The 21,634-nt window shown below is 36.6% G+C and overlaps 1 protein-coding gene across 1 annotated transcript; it reads left to right on the top strand.

Moving 5' to 3' along the window:
* The first annotated feature begins 9,117 nt into the window (after nucleotides 1–9,117).
* On the top strand, nucleotides 9,118–10,630 carry LOC141699999 (secreted RxLR effector protein 161-like). The gene is made up of 2 exons (XM_074503773.1): nucleotides 9,118–9,563; nucleotides 10,534–10,630. The coding sequence occupies exons 1-2, from the start codon at nucleotides 9,118–9,120 to the stop codon at nucleotides 10,628–10,630; spliced, it is 543 nt and encodes a 180-aa protein (XP_074359874.1).
* Nucleotides 10,631–21,634: the final 11,004 nt, after the last annotated feature.

Here is a 21,634-nt window from a genome sequence, read left to right as displayed (position 1 = left end):
TATGGAGAAATGGTGATATTTTTATTTTTTACTCATCAGATTTTAAGGAAAACATATTCACATAAGCAGTGATTGAAATGAGGTAGAAAATTTATTTGGAGGTGGTTAAAATGACATTGACTGTAAGGAAATTTTACTAGCAGGAAAGGCCAAAGAGGTGGCCGACACTTTAAAGGTAAGAGGATAATTATAGGCGCTTGTGCCAAAGGAATACAGTGATGATGGTTAAAGTTGTGAAGGTTGTATTATGGTTTGGAAGATTGACATTCCTTCTGATGACTGTGCAATACCCAACCGTAATAGTAGTTGGTAAAGGTTTAATTCTTGTAATCACCATGAGCGGGCTATCTATCTCAGAAGGTACTATCTTGAGATAAGCCAGGACCATGTTTCAAAAAAAGGACTAGACGAACCTTTGAGTTAAGTCTTCTATTTAAGGCATATGATTAAGAATGGTATTAACCTGCTATCGTTGCTTTGATTGAAACTCTTCTGCAATTTTATCTGCTTCATGTCATGAAAGTACGTCAGAATTTGGAGTGTTCTTCATGAATTATGAATGGTGATTATGTTAACTCCTTAGAAGAATTCTATATGACATGTATGGACTCCGTATGGTTAGATATTAAGATTTCATGGAAAGTGAATGACGACAGTAGGTCAGTGGTGGACCATAATAATGCAGCAATGATTCGGTGAGTAATGATCTGATTATAAGCATGAGAGTTGTATTGGAATGGATGTTGAGATTGAGTACCACTAATCGGGTCGCGTGGACGTATTAGTTATCTTTGATAAAAAAAACTAGGTCGATTATTTACCTATTGAATATTTATTCTTTCTTATCAATAGAGAGTCGTATTATTATACGAGGAAGGTTGCGGTGCAAGCATAGAATTCTAGTGACAATGATGTCTAGAATGAGATAGGGAGTTTCAAAGGTGATTGTGTATAAGCTCGAGGAAGAGCATGGGTCCATAGAATGTTGGAGGGAATAGCGAAAATATTTAGGCATGTGAAATACGATGCTATAATACTTGATGTTGATATAAATACGTATATGTTTTGTTCTCCTATGACAAACCTCTATAGTTCAGAGGTAGATTCCAAGCCTGATATTTTATGACAATATTTTTTACATATATACAATTCAATTCAGTTAGTCATTTTCTCTTCTTTTCATTTCATATAAATTGAGAAGAACAACCGTTTCAGAAGGGGAGGTATTGTCGAATGACTATCTATCTGTATGATAGAAGCCGAGTAGGATACCAGCTATTGTTTAATTGCTTGTCAAGTACTAAAGGCTGGCCACCTTCTGTACTAACTATGCGATATAACAAGTGTTCATGATCATAGTGATCTCTCAACAAATTCCTTTACTTCTATATGATTGATCAAACTTTGGGAAATAGAAACAGCTGAAAAAGGAGTAATAGAGTTGTGGTAGTATTCGGAATGGAAACACATTCGTGATACTAAGGTTGACGTGGTTATTAAAAGGTCATAGAACGCTAACAAGCAAAAGTATAACCAGTATAATATTAGGAACGGAAGGTAGTAGCGATTACGAACTGGAAAAAAATGGGTATTGAGAAGCAAAAGCTATAATGCTAAAAGCTATAATAAGAGTCTGTGCAATAGACTTGAAAGAATTTGGAATGATCACTTAACACGGATTGAGTTTTCTTATGACAATAGATTATATGTCAGTATTGAGATATCACCTTATGAGATCCTTGAGGGAAGACAATGTTGATCTCCCTTATGTTAGGATGAAGTTGTAGAGCGCAAGATGCTCGGACCCGCAGTAGTCCAAAGGACCAGGGATATAATAGATCTAATCAGAGGACGGCTGGTAGTAACCCAAGATGGACATAAGAGGAATGCTGATTTGACTCGAAAGGACAAAGAGTATGAAATAGGGGACTTAGTAATGTTATAGGTATCCCTTGGAAAGGATTGATGAGATTCGGAAAGAAAGGAAAGCTAAGTCCACAATGTGTCGGACCCTTGGATATACTAAAACATATTGGGAAGTTAGCATACGAGCTAGCCCTACCCCCGAATATGTAGCAAGTTCATGACGTGTTCCACGTATCAATGTTAAGAAAGTGTAATTCGGATGCCAGATAAATAGGGGCATATGAGCGCATAGACATGCAACCCGATGTAACCTATATGGAGCAACCAGGAAGGGTTATAGAGTGAAAAGGAACAAGTGCTTAGGAGAAGGGCTATCAAACTAGGCAGACTTTGGTGGTAGGACCACAATGTGGGAATATTTACTCGAGAGTTAGAAAGTGCAATGCTAAGAGAGTATCCCTATTCATTTTCTATCTGATTCCGGGACGGAATCCTTTTAAGGAGGGGAGACTGTAATAACCCCAATTTTTGGAAATTTTTGAAACCCTTATGAATAGTGATTTTGCAGATTATGCTGAATAAGAAAACTTTTTATGGCACGCTATGTAGGGGTTTTTATATGGATACCCTGAGATTTTATTAGTACTCTATATGGTATATAAGTGTATGTAAAGATCATCAGAATCCAATTTCGAACACTTTGATTTTTCCCGGAAATCCACTAGATACAGAAAGAATTGAGTATAAGGTAACAGGATAAAAAGGATCATAAAAGGATTATAATGTATTGAGAAAGGTTAAGGAAACCCAAGTAATAAGATCCCGGGTATGATCCCTCAAACGAGAAACGAGAACGAAAGTTAAGCGAACCGTATAATAGATCAGCGGTCATTAGGCAAACAATTAGAAGCTAATCAAAGAGATTAGAGGGGATGATGTCATCCAACCAATGAGAAGAGGGCAAGAAAGGGATGATGACATAGCAATGTGATGTAAGCATGACATAGGAGGGAAGGAAGTGTGGTTGAATGATAACCACACAAAGTCAAGGTTAATTAGGTAATTAACCTAAAACAAATCAAAATCCAACCAACCAAGCAAAACATTTCATTTTTCACCAAACAAAACACAAAACCCTCCATTTCTTCATGAAGCTCTCGGCTTCTTTTCTTAAAAAATGAAGATCCAAGCTCCACCACTTACTATTTGGCAAGGTATTTATCTAAGCTTCCCCATGGATAGTTACACACTTCCTATAAGTTTAAGCTTCTAATTCCAAGCCAATCTTTTTTTATAAATCAAGGAAGAAGATGGTGAATAGTACTTCTTGAAATTAATTTTTGTGTTCTTGATTTCTTTGAAAGATCAAGCTTGTAGGAGGTTAGATTAAGGCTTCCATGGGCATTCCAAGGATCTTTCATGGATTAAAAGCTTCAAGGAAGGTATAACTCTTCATGATCTTAGTTTTAGGTTTTGTTGTTTAGATTTCCTAATGTTTAGATGGTGGGTTAGTGTAATGGGTGTGTAATCATGTTTAAAGCTTGTTATGAGTTGTTTAGTTGGTGAGAGGCATGATTATTGTGTGTTTAGAGATTGGTTGATTTTGTGATATTTTTGGAGTTGGAAATCTTGGCTATTAGTCAATGAACTTAAGTAAACTCTTAGTTCATAATTGAGAAATAAGTATGAATTGGTAATATTAATTTGTTGGGGCTGTTGTAGTATGGTATGGATGGAGTTTTGATTGGGTTGTGAATTGGTATTGATTGGTGGTTGAATTAGAATGGTATAAATTTGGGAAATCGCGTAAACATAGCCGTCGTAATGTCCGATTTACTTTAGACTGCTTTTGTTCATAACATTAGGACCCGAGAACTCCCTGATAGATTTTGACCATTGCCATGTTTAGATAGTTCATGTTACGAGCTTCGTTTTGATATGTGGTTCGTTTGATTCCGATGTACGGTTTAGGAGAAACGACCATTTTAAGTAACGACGTTTCGCGAACGAAACATTTCCCCTCGCCTTACTTTAAACATAGGTTAAAGACCTAAAAGGGTTAATTGGAGTATGAAACATTTATGATAAGTGGATTAGGCAGTTGGTAAGACACTCGCAAAAGAATCGCCTTTAAACTCGTAATGGTTAATTTATTAAAAATGGTGAAGCCGAGGGTACTCGAGCGACTTAAGAGAATCAGTAAGCGCAAAACGAGCGTCAGAGTCTAAGTTGGTTAGAGTATAGATTTACAAGTGACTTTGGTTTAATTCCAACTTACTTGTTGTTTATAGGTTACCAGACTCGTCCCGAGCCATTCGTAACCCCCGGTCGCTCAGGCAAGTTTTCTACCCGTTATACTGTTGTGGTGATGTATATGTGTATATGCATGATCTTGCGATAAATGCATATTTGTTATTAGCAAATTCTTGTGATATATTGTAGCATGTGATATGGTATATATGCATGCTCGATTTATATTCTTGGTTTATATATCTGTTGGTTCAAATGCTTATAGTTGCATAATACCTATGCTAGAGATAAGCGGTATTTGAGTTTACCCTTAGTATAGGGGATAAAAGGTGAACATATTTCTAAACCGGGAGTCGATGTTCCCGAGTATAATATATATATTTTTATATATATATGGTTATAGTTTTCAAAACTATTAATCGAATAAGGTTTATTCGATAACTTTAACTTTATTTTATTATTGAATATTATTTCGAATATTCATCCGAGGACTTATGACTCCTTTATTTTATTATTGAATATTATTTCGAATATTCATCCGAGGACTTATGACTCCTTTATTTTATTATTGAATATTATTTCGAATATTCATCCGAGGTCTTATGACTCCTTTATTTTATTATTGAATATTATTTCGAATATTCATCCGAGGACTTATGACTCCTTTTATTGTATTAATTGAATATTATTTCGAATATTCATTCGAGGGCTTATGACTCAGTTTATATTATTAATGATTATTAATTGGATAATTATTTGAGGATGTATGACTCCTTTATTTTAGTTAATGAATATTGTTTATAATATTCATTCGAGGTATTATGACTCCGTTTACTATTTATTAATAGTCTTTATTTTATTAAAGAATAATGTTCGATAATCAAACTTACTTTTGATATTCAAATAAAGATATTACTTTCGTATAAGTATATCTTTGATTATTTACTATTCATTTCAAGTAAGTTTTCCAACTTCTACCTCAATTATTCTTTATGGGAATATTATTTAAATAATAATATTCAGATATCTTCTAATATATTAGGACTGATTTATTTTATTAAATCAGCATTACTCCAAACATTCTTAAAAATGTTTTCGAGTCTTCAAAATGATTTTTAAAAGTTGGAGCGGATCCCAAAACTCATTTTTATATTTAAGATCTTCCTTTTAAAAAGGGGATTTAAATACTCGCTCAAAACCTGAGGGATCCGGCTCTATGGTGTATTTTATATTCGCAACAAGGTTGCAGTTTTGGTAAATGAATTGATTACTTACCAAACGTTCGGGAAGTAAGTCCATCTATCGAGTCGGCATAAGCAACATGGGCTCAGTGGGTGTCCATGATAGTGTAAGTGGCTCAGTGGGAGTCCATCAAATGCATAAGTGGCTGAGTGGCAGTCCAGCATAAGGTCCTATTACGACCAGGGTGATGACCAGTGGGGAATTCGTCCATCTACTAGTAGAAAAGGTTACTTATTGGTATCTTTGCCTGATCAGCAAGATATCGGGTTTTTGCCACAATTCTTTTTCCTTCCAAAAATTTATTGGATGTTACAAACTCTGTCAATACTTTTCATGACAGAGGTTTTCAGGAAATGTATAAAGAAGATGTATATGTGGATATATATATATATATATCAGAACTTAATGAAGTATATCATAACTTCATTTCCTTCAAAATATTTCAAAGATTGAATCTATTCAAGTCTTATCTGGTAGTCTCATCAGTGTGATAAACTTTTGAAACTAATTATAACTTGAACGGTGGTAGTTCAAGTAGTATTCGGAAAAGATATAAGTATATTGGAGTATCTTGTAACTTCATCTATTAAACTTATATCTAGTAAATGATTATCTTATGCATATCAAAGACTTTCAGAAAAACGTTGAGACAAGTTTAGATATATGAGATCACCTTGCAACGATATTTTTATACAGTTATAGACTGGAACTCTGTGTATATTATGCATGGAAGAGGACTTCCAAGATTTTGAAAAGTATATATACATATATACTGAATATTTTGTGACTTCATCGCATTAAGATATCAAACTTGGTTCATTTCTTTTGACCAAGACTTTCATGAGTACTATGAGAAGGCTCATATATTGTTAATCGTTATACATATTATTTTGGTGGGCTTGCTGCTTACCCTTGCTTTCTTCTTTCATCACACAACATCAGATAGACAAGATGAACAGGACCAAGCTCCCAATTCGCGAGCGGATAGGAAACGTTCCGCAGCTTCCTATGGGCATTGATGTCGCTGTAGCTGAGGTAGGAACTACCAATAGGCTAGGCTTCAACTTTTGATGTACCAGACTTAGGTATAATATGAATAGTAATAATGGCAAAGAAAATGTAAATTTATTCCGAAAACCTTTTAAGGTGTTTTGGCATATAATTGTGGAATAAAATGACTTGTGTTATTTTTGAGTATTCATCTCTAAGACTATAACTTGTGGTGTGTGTGTGTATATCGTGGGGTCACAGTACAGAGTAGTTGATTGTTTAATAAGATTGGGTGTTGTTAAGGGAAATGGAACTCGTGACAACCCGGATTTGGGGGTGTTACACAAAGCTGACAGAGAAAAATGAGGGATGCAAAGATTTGCAAGTGTGGTACCTGGATAATGGGGCGAGTAATCACATGACTGTATAACGGGAAAAATTCAAAGAGTTGGACAAAAATGTAACTGGAAAGATGAAGTTTGGTGATGGGTCTACTGTGACGATAAAAGGCAGGGGAGTAGTGTCATTTAAATGCAAGAATGGTGAAGAGAAGACATTAAGCGAGGTATATTACATCCCTACCTTGTGCAATAATATTATTAGCTTGGGTCAACTTTCGGAGGTTGGTAACAAGGTTATTTTGGAGGGAGAATATTTATGGGTGTATGAGGAACGAGGTCGACTATTGATGAAAGTGAAGAGGAGTGAAAATCGTCTCTATAAAATAATCCTTGAGGATAGTAGCCCTATGTGTTTACTCTCAAAAACCGAGGAAGATACATGGCTATGGCACACAAGGCTCGGCCATGTCAATTTTTAGGCCTTAGAACTCATGTCAAAGGAAAAATTAGCATATGGAGTTTCGAAGTTGATTCAACCAAAGAATAAATGCGAAGGATGCTTGATGACAAAGTTGGTAAGAAGTCCGATTCCGAAAAATACGAGCTTTGAAACAAAGAAGCCCCTTGAACTAGTGTATGCAGACATTTATGTCCCGATCACGCCTGAGTCTTCTGGAGGTAATCAATACTTTCTCGTATTTGTCGATGATTATAGTAGGAAAATGTGGGTATATTTGTTAAAAAGAAAAAAGAGATACTCTTGCAATGTTCAAAAATTATAAGGTAGTGGTAGAGAAGAGAATGGAGAGAAGTATAAAAATGTTGAGGACAGATCGAGTGGTGAATTTTGCTCGATTGAATTCAAATTGTTTTGTGAATAAATGGGGATTGAACGTCAATATACAGCCCCATATACCCCGTAACAGGACGGGGTAGTCGAGAGAAGAAATAGAACCGTGGTGGCGATGGTCCGGAGTTTTCTAAAAGAGTCGAAGTTGCCATCAACCATGTGGGGGGAAGCGGTAAGGCACACAATATACGTGCTTAATCATTTACCAACACGAGCTCTAAATGGTACAACTCCATATGAAGTTCAGGGAGGCAAGAAACTAGATTTAGGACACCTTAAAGTATTTGGTTGTGTAGCGATCATGAAGGTGCCATCTATCCATGTTAAAAAGCTGGATGACAGAGGAAAAAGAGACATATATTTGGGATGAGAGCCGGGGACTAAGGGCTGCAAGTTGTATGATCCAGTCACAAAGAAAATATAAGTGAGTCGTGATGTAGTATTTTGTGAGAAAGAATTCTGGATATGGGAGAAAGAAGGGGAATGTGAGGTGAAAGTTCCTTGATACATCACCATGGTTGAAAATAGTGTTGAAACGAGTGTTAATACAAATGAAGACGGTAGTGAAGATGGAGGCTTAACAACTCCACTACACACGACTGGTGGCTTCACAACTCCGTTACACATAACTGGTGGCAGCCATACTGAAATGTCCTCTGGAAATTTGGAATCAGAAACTGAAAGTGGACCTCGCAGGTACAGAACTCTTGATGAATTATATAGTGAGACTGAGGTGATTGAGTTATTGGACGAGCTTATGCTGTTAAAGGTGGAAGAACCTGTGAATTTTCGAGAAGCAAGCAAGGAAAAAGAATGGATGGGTGCTATGAAACTCGAGATGGACACCATTGAAAGGAATGACACTTGGGTTCTTACTGAACTTCCACCGGGACACAAGCCAATAGGGTTGAAGTGTGTTTTTAAACTTAAGAAGGATTCATAGGGAAATATCGTGAAACATAAAGCTCACCTCATCGCAAAGGGCTACATACAACAAAGAGGAATTGACTACAACGAAGTGTTTGCCCCTATAGCACGAGTGGAAACTATACGGTTGTTGTTGGCAATAGCTGCAAAGGAAGGATGGGATACATCACCTCGACATAAAATCAGCGTTTTTAAACGGGGATTTACTTGAAAAAGTGTATGTCATACAACCGGAAGGTTTCGAGAAGAAGGGGGAGGAGAACAAAGTGTATAGGCTGGTGAAAGCGTTTTATGGGTTGCATCAAGCAACAAGAGCTTGGAACGCCAAGCTGGATAAATGTTTGAAGGAGTTGGGTTTTGAAAAATGTCAACACGAGCAAGCCGTTTATACGAAGTACGGAAATGGGAGTGTTCTGATCGTTGGTATATATGTTGGCTACCTGTTGGTTGCTGGTTCGAGTGAGGAAGAAACCAAAGCGTTTAAGAAGAATGAATATGCAATTCGAAATGAGTGATCCGGATGTATTGTCATACTAACTGGGGATTAAAGTTCATCAAGGAAAGCAGTGTACAACGATAAAACAGTCTGGGTATGCTAAAAAGATATTGGAAAAAGCTGGGATGTTGAGTTGTAACTTGGCAAGGTGTCCTATGGAACAAAAACTGGTGTTAGATAAGGATGAGGGTGGTCAGAAAGTGGATGCAACTGAGTACAGGAGTTTAGTTGGCAATCTGATATATCTCACTCATACGCGACCTGATATCACGTATACACTCGGGGTTGTTAGTCGATTTATGGAGGCACCTACTGACAAACATCACCAAGCTGTGAAGCATATACTACGATATGTGAAAGGTACTGTGAGTCATGGTTTAGTATATGCTAGAAGCGAAGACAAGAAAACCATAGCAGGCTATACAGATAGTGATTTAGCAGGTGATGTGGTTGATCGAAGGAGCACTGGTGGGATGTGTTTTTCTCTAAATAGAAGCTTAATTTCATGGGCATCGCAGAAACAGAGGGTCATTGCAGTATCTTCGTGTGAAGCGGAATATGGTTGCAACAACAACAGTGTTCCAGAGTATTTAGCTTCGAGGTCTGCTAAGGGAAATTTTTGGGCAAGAAATTGGGGCTGTATTGTTGTATGTAGACAATAAGTCTTTAATAGAGTTGATAAATGTAATATCCCGTATTTTTTAGAATTAGATTGATAATAGAATAATAGAATAAAAAGTATTAGAATTGGATAAGGATTAGGATTTAAAATTTGAATTAGACTAATGGGCCTAAAATTTGGATCAGATTCTAATATGGATAACTTGTAGGTTAAGATATATGATTTTGTCTCATTATAAATACACCTTATCCGTCTTCCTCGTTTTAATTATTAAAATTCGTAGGGCTTTTAGGCACAAAAATTAGCAGTTTTGTAAAATTCATAGAAAATTCATCGTAAGTCAGAATTTAGCGATACTGGATGTTTCGAAAAGATCTTTTCGTTATCTACAACTTTCGTGCTTTATCTTTTCCAAGAAAACGTCTTTTAGTGGGTCAAAAAGGCTATATTCAGATATGGTCAGATTTTAAAGTAAGTTTTCGATCGATCTTACTAGTATTTTCAAAATTATATGTTACGCGTTTATATTTGATTATCAAAATTTGGGCTAAGTGATTATATATTTGAAAGTATGATGTGTTACAGTATATGTATTGTTGTGTATATGTGTGATGTCTAGACAATAATTTTGGATTTGTGATTTGTGCCATGGTTTGTGAAAATATCGAATAAGAATTTAGGACCGCAGTCACCGGATTGTAGTGACAGTTTTCAGAAAATTTAGGACCGTTATCACCGGGTTGCAATGGTCGTGGCATGGATTATGGATTTTGAATTATTATTGTTTATGTGCTATGTGTATCGAATAAGAATAATAATTTGTATCGAAAGTGTTTGTTTTGTATATCGTATCTTACAGATTATCGTATTATGTGTGTGTGTTACTTGGTCAACTAGTTGGATCGATTATTTTTTTGTTGGGCTGTATAGTTCATTCTTACAATTTCAGGTTTCATCTAAGAGTTCGAGTTAGATATCGTTGGAGTTCGAGGATTTGGAATTGGGACATATTAACTGTTGTACTTCTGTTAGCTGCGTTTTTGTAATAGTCATCTTTGTAATAGAATTTTGGATTAGTAAATTGTATTTTGTATTAGTTTTCGATTTAGAATTAATAGTCCGGAAGTGCGGGCCGTTACAGATAAAGAACCCTGTGCTACTAAATTAATCTTTTAAAAATTTTAGGACTCAGAATTAATTCATCACAGTCCACCGTCGGCTCGCCGAGGCTCATCGCCGACGGCGGTAAAATTCGCGGGTTTCCTGTTTATATCGGACATCCAATGGAACTTCACCGATTAATATACATTATTCCCATCTGAATAATTCATTTACATCACGAATATTCATTTTCTGCAAAAAAATTAATAAAAGAATTCAGTCCAGCAATTAAAATAAAATCACAGGCATCACCACACGCATACGTGCTGATAAACACAAGACACAACCAGAACAAAAGGGCATGGCCGGGAAAATACCACACTGGCGGCGATGGCACAGGGCACCGCACAGGCGGCGATAACCGCACACACAAATGACACACACACCAGCCAATATACACACTCAAGTATATATATACGTATGCATATAACGATATGATTAAACAGGCAATCATACCCACAGCAAACGGCCGGAAAACAGGGGCCATCGGAGAATTAAAATCGGGAACAGGGAAAGGGGAATGGAAGAGAGTAAGGGGAGGGAGAGATATATGTATATGTGTATATAAGAAATCAGGAAGGATAGATAGAGTGTGAGAGATATTGATGAGAGATGAGGGTGAGGAAAGAGAGGTTTCAACTATTTTCTTTCTTTTTTTTACTCTTTTGTTTTTCTTTCTGTGAATTCAGAAATCGACATGTTTCAATAAATTAACAGGGCACTGCCACGTGTCCGCTTTTCCGACTGGAAACCCAATATTATATCGTCTTTAATCTCTTAACGGAACAACTTGCGAATGAAAATTAACCCAAATGATCCCAAAATATTCTTAAAATTTTAATAATAAATTATTTTGGTAAAATACTTTTGACAAAATCATTCTGATTTTATCTTGATTTATTTAAATAAAAATTGGAAACAATTCAGTCCATTCAGGACAAACTAGATATTTATTTGACATCTCGACAAGTCATTTTCTAGTTCTCGATAAGAGTTAGGAAAATATATCGATATGTATCTATTCTCTCAATATGACTTCTCGATAAGCAAATTCCAAACGTCCATTTTTAGTTCTCGATAAGTCATTTACCTTTTTCTATAAATACTTAGACATCTCTACATACGCCTCTTTACGCTTTCGAGATCTCTAAGAGACCTAATTTTTTCAATTCTCAACCGCTCTCTCTTGTTTCAAAATCTTTCTTTCTCGTTTCTCTTACCCACTCAAATTTACTCCTCTAAAATGGTACTAAACAATGTTAGACCTGCAATCCCCAAGGATGGAACAAATTATCTCGCTTTTATAGATGTTAATCAAGCTCTTGACAGTTTCAAGGGGTTTGTTAAATTTTTGTCTGAGTCATATCTTGCAGGAGCTCTAACTGCTAACCCGATCCTTTACTTGGATGTCCTGCATGAATTCTATACAATAGCTATAGTGAGGACAGTGGTGTATGACAACTCTGTGTCTATGGTGGTGAACTGCTCTATTGAAGGCCAACCAGGGGAGTTTAATGTGCATGATATGAATCAAGCTTTAGGCATTCCAATTAAGAATGTGGTGGAGGTTCTAACACAGGATGAGCTACATGAGTTCCTGGACTTCATCAACTATAGTGAAAGAATCAACCTGGCTATCCTGAACAAAAAGTACCTAAGGAGGGAATGGTCTTTCTTGTTTGATTCTACCATAAGGGCTTTTACTTGCAGGTAGACATGATATGAGAACATATCAAGTGTAGTCCAGAAGCTGGTGTTTTCCATAGCCCATAACAAACACTTGAATGTTGGTCTATTGACCCTAGATGAACTAAGAACTAGGCTAACAATGCCCCTAGCTACAAGAGGTAAGGAAATTTTATTTCCTAGATTTATAATGTCTGCTTTAAATCATAAAGTAAATGACATTCACATGCTTAATGGTATAGATAATACTAAAACAGGCAATTGTAAGCAAGTGTCCAAAGTTCTGTTTGGTTCACTTCTTACTAAAAATAAGGTACATGTAAGTCTTAAACTCACTCCATTTATCATGGAGAGGTTCAGGACTTACCCTTACCCTATGACTGACATGAGATCTAATGTTGATTCTAGTACAATAATGGCTCCTAACCCTGTAGAAGTACAACCACAGGACAACCAACAGGGGCCTTCCCAAGATGAAATAATTCTTTCTATACCACTAGAAGCTAGGAAACCAACCACTTCATCCTCTCAAAAGGGTAAAGTGAGTAAAAAAAGGGAAAGCAAGCACCCTTAGCAGTAATAAATGAGAGTGGTGAGGACCATCATAACAAGAGTCACCGTTGGTCAAGAAGATAAAGAAAATGAAACAAACTGAGCTGACCACTCAAGCCACCTCTGCATCCTCCCAAAAGGATGTAGTTGTAAAACAAGAAAGTAAACATAGTACGGAGGCATCCTCTCAATAGGGTGTCTCTATTGAACAAAACATCCACCCTAATTCACCATGTACACCATCACTTAAACAAATTCAAGTATATGAAAGGAGAAACAAGGAAGGTACGCACAAAGAGAACATATCACCTGAAGATCCCTCAGTCACTCAGGGGGCTGCCAAAACTCAACTCTGAAATTTAAACTCTAATTTCTCAAATTTCTTTTCATATAATGAATCATTTGAATCTAATTCTCAAGTGTTTCCAACTTCAAGTGATATAGTTCATTAAACTATGCTCACCACCCAGGAACCAAATTTGGTTGGTGAGAGGCTACATGATGGGATAGACCTTGATTACACCAACACAAACACAGGGGTTTCATCAGTTTTCACTGAAGACCCTGTGGTGGTTATAAATGCACCTTCATGTGCAAATCAACCTTCATATATTATAAGGTTTGCAAGTAGTCTCCTGAGGAGGGGCTATCTAAATCCTCTCCAATTCAATTGGAGGTTTCTCTTGCACGAACAACTCCCCTCAAAACCCTAGCTAAGATTGCACTCACAATTGAAGCTAGGAGTTCAATTTCCAATGATCCTGCTATGGGGGAGGCAAGTACATCACTTTCAAGTGATAGTGTTTTGAAAGAAAGACAAGGGTTTGATACTAGAGTACATGAAAGTAACCTAGTTAACTCATCTCCAATTCTAATGTAGATTCCCACCACAAGTGGAGAACAACAAACTTTCACTACCATAAGTCACCCTGTGAGTCAAACTGTGACATCTGTCACATGTGGTTATACTGAAACTCTACCCTCCACCTCAAAACCCACAGATATTCTTTCATCATCCAATCCCGCTCAATAACCCTCTCATCTAATCCAACAGTGGCTACAAAATACTCAATATTAACCAAGCACTGTGGATGATCTTCTAGTTGATCAACTTTCAGGCCTTGCAAACATCACACACCACCTGATCACCACAGACATGACAAATCAAGATTATCAAACAATTCTGCTCATTTATAATGAAGATGTTGAAAGCAAAAGCAGAAGATTATGAATGAAGCTTAGCAGGATGGCAATGTGGATGCCTGGCTCTTTAAGGATTTCACCTTGGAGATGGATGAGGTCTTGGCAAGGTTCATAGAATAATATGCTACCATTTTGGGGAGTAATACCATGGTCCTCACTCCACATGAAGTGTATGATACAGTCAATGAAGTCTACAAGGCTCAAATCAAGGCTTTTCACCTCTTTGGTAAAGCACTTCAAGTGACTTTGACTGGGTATCAGGACCAGATCAGAAAATTCGTAAGGGATAAGTTGGATGAAATTATTCCTTCACAAGTCAAGATCCAATCAAAATTTCAACAATTTGCTGACCAGATGGCAAGATTTGATCTGACTTCAGTAGATACAAATGTCAAAAATCTAAGGCAATCATTTGTGGTTTTGCATGAGGTGGTTCAACAACATATTGCAAATTCAAATGACACCAAACTCAAGTTGAATCAACTTCAACAAAGCAGATATGAGCCTTCAGCACTTTTGATGGAAGGCATAAGGAAGCTGTGTAAGCCACTTTTGGCACCTCTCTCCCTTCAAGCTCTTAACAACCCATCTCTACATCAACCAACTTGTAGATCCAAGCTCTCCAAAATCAAGTCTCTACTCTGCAATCAGCAAATGAGTCTTTAACAACTCAAGTCTCCTAACTCATGGCAATGGTAACAAGTCAATAGGTTGATATCCAGTCCTTGGTGGACTCTCACAAGCACCTACAAATGCAAAATTCAGTATCTTTGGGAGCCATCATGGGTGCCTCAACATTCCACTGCCTGCACTTCCAGAAGCTGTGAGGCCTGAAATTTCTACACCTCTTATCATGCCTGCCAATAAGACTAAGGGGGAGATAAGGCTAGGTTATCAAAATCATCTGTCCAAGTCGTTCAAAAGGGAAAATCCAAAGAAGTTGATGTTGGAATGGAGAGCCTCATCAAAGTAGCTGAGGAACCCAGTCTAAGCAGAGAATTTGATGAATTACTAAAGGCTCTCAGGGCTTCCCTCAACAACAACTTTTCATATATAAGAAGGTCTTGGACAAAACATTAAACTTTTTAAGGGTGAACATGGTAACTGTAGATGGATTTCAAGAAAGAAGAATAGTTATCAACATTAATGACTCTGGGGTAGACAGATGTATATATGTGTCCCTTAATTATCTCATAACTAGAATGACATCTGATTTGGACATTCTGACAAATAAAGTCCATAGAGTGATTCAAGAAGACACTCTCTTACTCACTAAATTATAGAAGGCTCAAGTAGCTGCTTTTCCAGAAGCATATTTACAGCCAAGCAAGGGAGTGGAATATATTTGTCCTACCACCAAAAATTACAAACACTTCCAAATTCCAAAGCAATGTGTCATGGATGTAACACCCCCAGATCCGGGGTCGGGGATCCGGGTTGTCACGAGTTCCATTTCCCTTATTAACACCCAATCTTAATAATTTCTCAACTACTCTGTACTGTGACCCCACAATAAACACACACACCACACGTTATAGTCTCAGAGATGAACATCCAAAAATAATCACAAGTCGTTTTATTCCACAATTATATGTCAATACACCTTAAAAAGGTTCTAAATAAATTTACATTTCATTGCCATTATTACAATTCATAAATATACATAAATCTGGTACATCAAAAGTTGAAGCCTAGTCTATTGGTAGTTCCCTACCTCAGCTACAGTGACTTCAATGCCTATAGGAAGCTGTGAAACGCTTCCTATCCGATCGCGAATTGGGAGCTTGGTCCTGTTCATCTTATCTATCTGATGTTGTGTGATGAAAGAAGAAAGCAAGGGTGAGCAGCAAGCCCACCAAAATAATATGTATAATGATTAATAGTATATGAGTCTACTCATAATACTCATGAAAATCTTGGTCAAAAGAAATGAACCAAGTTTGATATCTTAATGCGATGAAGTCGCAAAATATTCAGTATATATACATATATACTTTTCAAAGTAATGGAAGTCCTCTTCCATGCATAATATACACAAAGTCCCATTGTATAACTGTATAAAAATATCGTTGCAAGGTGATCTCATATATCTAACCTTGTCTCAACGTTTTTCTGAAAATCTTTGTCATTCATAAGACAATTATTAATTAGATATAAGTTTAAAAGATGAAGTTACCAAATACTTCACTACACTTATATCATTCCCAAATACTACTTGAACTACCACCGTTCAAGTTATAATCAATTTCAAAAGTTCATCCCACTGATGAGACCACAAGATAAGACTTGAATAGATTCAATCTTTGAAATATTATTGAATGAAAAAGTTATGAGATACTTTATTTAGCCCCGATATATATATGTATCCACATATATATATCCCTTTAAACATTTCCTGGAACCTCTGTTATGCAAAGTATGAACAGAGTTTGAAACATCCAATGAATTTTGGAAAGGAAAAGAATTTTGGCATAAACCCGATATCTTGCTGATCAGGCAAAGATACCAATAAGTAACCTTTTCTACTGTAGATGGATGAATTCCTCACCGGTCATCACCCTGGCCGCATTAGGACCTCGCGCTAGACCGTACCCCGGCCCCTCACGCGTTGATGGACTGCCACCCAGCCACTTACACAATAATAGACCGTACCCCGGCCTGTCGCTTATGCCGACTCAATTAGATGGGCTTACTTCCCGAACGTTGGGCAAGTAATCAATTCATTTACCAAAACTGCAACCTCGTTGCGAATATAAAATACACCACAGAGCCGGATTCCCCAGGTTTTGAGCGAGTATTTAAATCCCCTTAAAAAGGAAGATCTTAAATATAAAAATGAGTTTTGGGATCCGCTCTGACTTTAAAAATCATTTTGAAGACTCGAAAACACTTTAAAGAGTGTTTGGAGTAAAGCTGATTTAATGAAGTAAATCAGTCCCCAGAATATTAGAAAATATATGAATATTATTAATTAAATAATATTCCCATAAAGAATAATCTTTATAAAAAATAATTGAAGTAGAAGTATTAAAATTTATACTTGAAACGAGTATTAAATAACCAAAGATATACTTATATGAAAGTATTATCTTTATTTGAATAATCGAAAATAAGTTTGATTATTTACACCTTATTCTTTAATAAAATAAAGAATATATCTCAGCAAATAATCGGAGTCATAGATCCTCAAATGAATATTCAAATAATATTCATTAAATAATATAAACTGAGTCATAAGCCCTCGAATGAATATTCAAATAATATTCAATAATAATATATAAAAGAGTCATAAGCCCTCGAATAATATTCGAAATAATATTCAAATAAATAAATAAAGTTAAAGTTATCGAATAAACCTTATTCGATTAATAGTTTGGAAAACTATAACCATATATATATATAAATATATATATATATATATATATCCATATCCATATATACAAAATCTACTCGGGATCCTCGACTCCCGGTTTTAGAAAATATTTTCACCTTTGGGTCCCTATACTAAGGGTATATGCAAGTTACCGCTATCCTCTAGCATAGGTATTATCAACTGAACCAATAGATATATTTCAAGAATATGAAATAGGCATGCATATATACCATATCACATGCTACAATATATCGCAAGAATTTGCTAAATAACCAATATGCATTTATCGCAAGATCATGCATATACAAATGTATACATCACAACAACAGTATAACGGATAGAATACTTGCCTGAGCGACTGGGGGTTACGAATGGCTCGGGACGAGTCTGGTAACCTATAAACAACAAGTAAGTTGGAATTAAATCAAAATCACTTGTAATTCTATACTTTAACTAACTTAGACTCTAACGCTTGTTTTGCGCTCACTGATTTGCTTAAGTCGCTCGGGTACCCTCGGCTCCACCATTTTTAATAATTTAACCTTTACGAGTTTTAAAGCGATTCCTTCGCGAGTGTCTTACCAACTGCCTAACACACTTACCATAAATGTTTCATACATTAATTAACCCTTTTTGGTCTTTAACCTATGTTTCAAAGTAAGGCGAGGGGAAAAGTTTCGTTCGCGAAACGCATTTACTTGAAACGGTCGTTTCTCCTAAACCGTGCATCGGAATCGAACGAACTACATATCAAAACGAAGCTCGTAACATGAGCTATCTAAACATAGCAGTGGTCATAATCTAGCAGGGGGTTCTCGGGTCCTAATGTTATGCACAAAAACAGTCCAAAGAAAATCGGACGTTACGACGGCTATGTTTACGCGATTACCAATGATTAAACTACTCCAATTAACCACCAACCAACTCATAACCATCAATACAACAAAACTTCACCTAAACCATACCACATCAGTCCATAATCTCCAAGGTTTTCAACTCAAACAACCACAATCAAGACCTATGAACTATAATCAATCTTCAATTACCAAAACACTTCCAAATAAAACCAAACTACTAATAATCACAATCCATGCTTCTCATTTCACAACACCAACCATTAAACTTACTAACAAATAAAGTAAAGGCTAGGGTTTGAAGTTTATACCTTCCTTGGGAGGTGTTAAGTTGCTAGGAAGCCTTAGGGAGCCTCCTACAAGCTTGATCTTTCCAAAGAAATCAAGAACACAAAGTTAGGCTTTGAAGTTTCTAAAAGTCTGATTTAAAGAACTGTAAAAATGAGGGTCTTACCATGATTATTTGGACGAGACTTGTGAACAAGAGTTGTAGGCCATCTCAATACCTTTCCAATGAGCTATAGAACACAATATTTGAGTGAGAAATGAAGGAGATACAGCAGTTTTAGTGTTCTGATTCTGTTTTGGCCGAGAGCATGAAGAACAATGCCTTGGTTTCTTTTTGATTTTGATGAAAAATGATTTGCTTGGCTTGGTTGCTTGGTTTTTGTGCTTGCTTTAGTCAATTACCTTCTTGCCCTTGAATTTGTGTGGTTACAAAGCCACCACACCTCCTTCCTTCCCATGTCATGCTTATGTCACCTTGCACATGTCATAATGCTCCCACTTGTCCACACCTTGTGGTTTGATGATGTCACAATCCCTGGCTTCTTGTACAAGCTTGTCTCTTGGTCACTTATTTGTTTTACAGTTCGCTTATCTTTCGTTCTCGTTTATCGTTTGAGGGATCATACCCGGGATCTTATTACTTAGGTTCCCTTAACCTTTCTCAATATATTATATTACTTTTATGATCCTCTCCTATAATCCTTTAATTTAAATCCTTTTTATCCTGTTACCTTATACTCAATTCTCTCCGTATCTTGTGAATTTCCGGGAAAAATCAAAGTGTTCGGATTTGGATTCTGACGATCTTTACATACACTTATATCCCATATAAAGTACTAATAAAATCTCAGAATATCCATATCAGAACCCCTACATAGTGTGGCATGAAAAGTTTTCTCATTCAGCAAAAACACTATTCATAAGGGTTTCAAAAATTTCCCAAAAATTGGGGTTATTACAGTCTCCCCTCCTTAAAAGGATTCCGTCCCGGAATTAAATAGAAAACAAATGGGGATACTTTCTTAGCATTACACTTTCTAACTCTCGAGTAAATTTTCCCATATTGTGGTCCTGCCACCAAACTCTGCCTAGTTTGATAATCCTTCCCCTAAGCACTTGTTCCTTTTCACTCTATAACCCTTCCTGGTTGCTCCATATAGGTTACGTCGGGTTGCATGTCTATGCGCTCATATGCCCCTATTTGTCTAGCATCCGAATTACACTTTCTTAACATTGATACGTGAAACACGCTATGACTTGCTACATGTTCTGGGGTAAGGCTAGCTCATATGCTAACTTCCCAATACTCATTAATATATCCAAGGGTCCAACAATTGGTGGACTTAGCTTTCCTTTCTTTCCGAATCTCATCAATCCTTTCCAAGGGATACCTATAACATTACTAGGTCCCCTATTTCGTACTCTTTATCCTTTTGTGTCAAATCAACATACTTCTTATGTCCATCTTGGGTTACTACCAGCCGTCCTCTGATTAGATCTATTATATCCCTGGTCCTTTGGACTACTGCGGGTCCGAGCATCTTGCGCTCTACAACTTCATCCTAACATAAGGGAGATCGATATTGTCTTCCCTCAAGGATCTCATAAGGCGATATCTCAATACTGACATATGATCTATTGTCGTAAGAAAACTCACTCCGTGTTAAGTGATCATTCCAATTTCTTTCAAGTCTATTGCACAGACTCTCATTATAGCTTTTATCATTAGAACTTTTGCTTCTTAATACCCATTCTTTTCCAGTTCGTAATCGCTACTACCTTCCGTTCCTAATATTATACTGGTTATACTTTTGCTCGTTAGCGTTCTATAACCTTTTAATAACCACGTCAACCTTAGTATCACGAATGTGTTCCCATTCCGCATACTACCACCACTTTATTACTCCTTTTTCAGTTGTTTCTATTTTCCAAAATTTGATCAATCAAATAGAAGTAAAGGAATTTGTTGAGAGATCACTATGATCATGAACACTTGTTATATCGCATAGTTAGTACAGAAGGTGGCCAGCCTTTAGTACTTGACAAGCAATTAAACAATAGCTGGTATCCTACTCGGCTTCTATCACACAGATAGATAGTCATTCGGCAATACCTCCCCTTCTGGAAGGGTTGTTCTTCTCAGCTTACATGAAATGAAAAGAAGAGAAAAGAATGAATGGAAGAGAATTGTATATATGAAAAAAATATACTGCCACAAAATATCCGGCTTGGAACCTACCTCTGAACTATAGAGGTTTGTCATAGGAGAACGAATCATATGAGTATTTATATCAACATCAAGTATTATAGCATCGTATTTCCCATGCCTAAATATTTCTATTCCGTCCATCATTCTATGGACCCATGCTCTTCATCGAGCTTATACACAATCACCTTTGAAACTCCCTCGACATCGAAAATCGAATCTGGGATCTCATTCTATACATCATCGTTACTAGAATTCTATGCTCGCACCGCAACCTTCCTCGTATAATAATACGACTCTCTTATTGATAAGAAAGAATAATTATTCACTAGGTAGATACTCTACTTAATTAGTCTATCAATGATAACTTATACACTACCACGACCCGATTAGTGGTACTCAATCTCAACACCCATTCTAATACAACTCTCACGGTTGTAATCATCTCACTACTCGCAGAATCATTCCTACATTACTATGGCCCACCGTTGACCTACTGTAGTCATTCGTTTTCCATGAAGTTTTAATAGCTAACCATACGGAGTCCATTCATATCATATCGAATTCTTCTAAGGAGGTAACATGATCACCGTTCTTGATTCATGAAGAACACTCCTGATCCTGACGTACATTCATGACGTGAAGCAGATAAAATTGCAGAAGAGTTTCAATCAAAGCAACGATAGCAGGTTAATACCATTCTTAATCATATGCCTTAAATAGAAGA

The sequence above is a fragment of the Apium graveolens genome, chromosome 2 (assembly GCF_009905375.1).
Source record: "Apium graveolens cultivar Ventura chromosome 2, ASM990537v1, whole genome shotgun sequence".
Taxonomy (NCBI): Eukaryota; Viridiplantae; Streptophyta; class Magnoliopsida; order Apiales; family Apiaceae; genus Apium; species Apium graveolens.
This window is presented reverse-complemented; position numbering and strand designations above follow the sequence as displayed.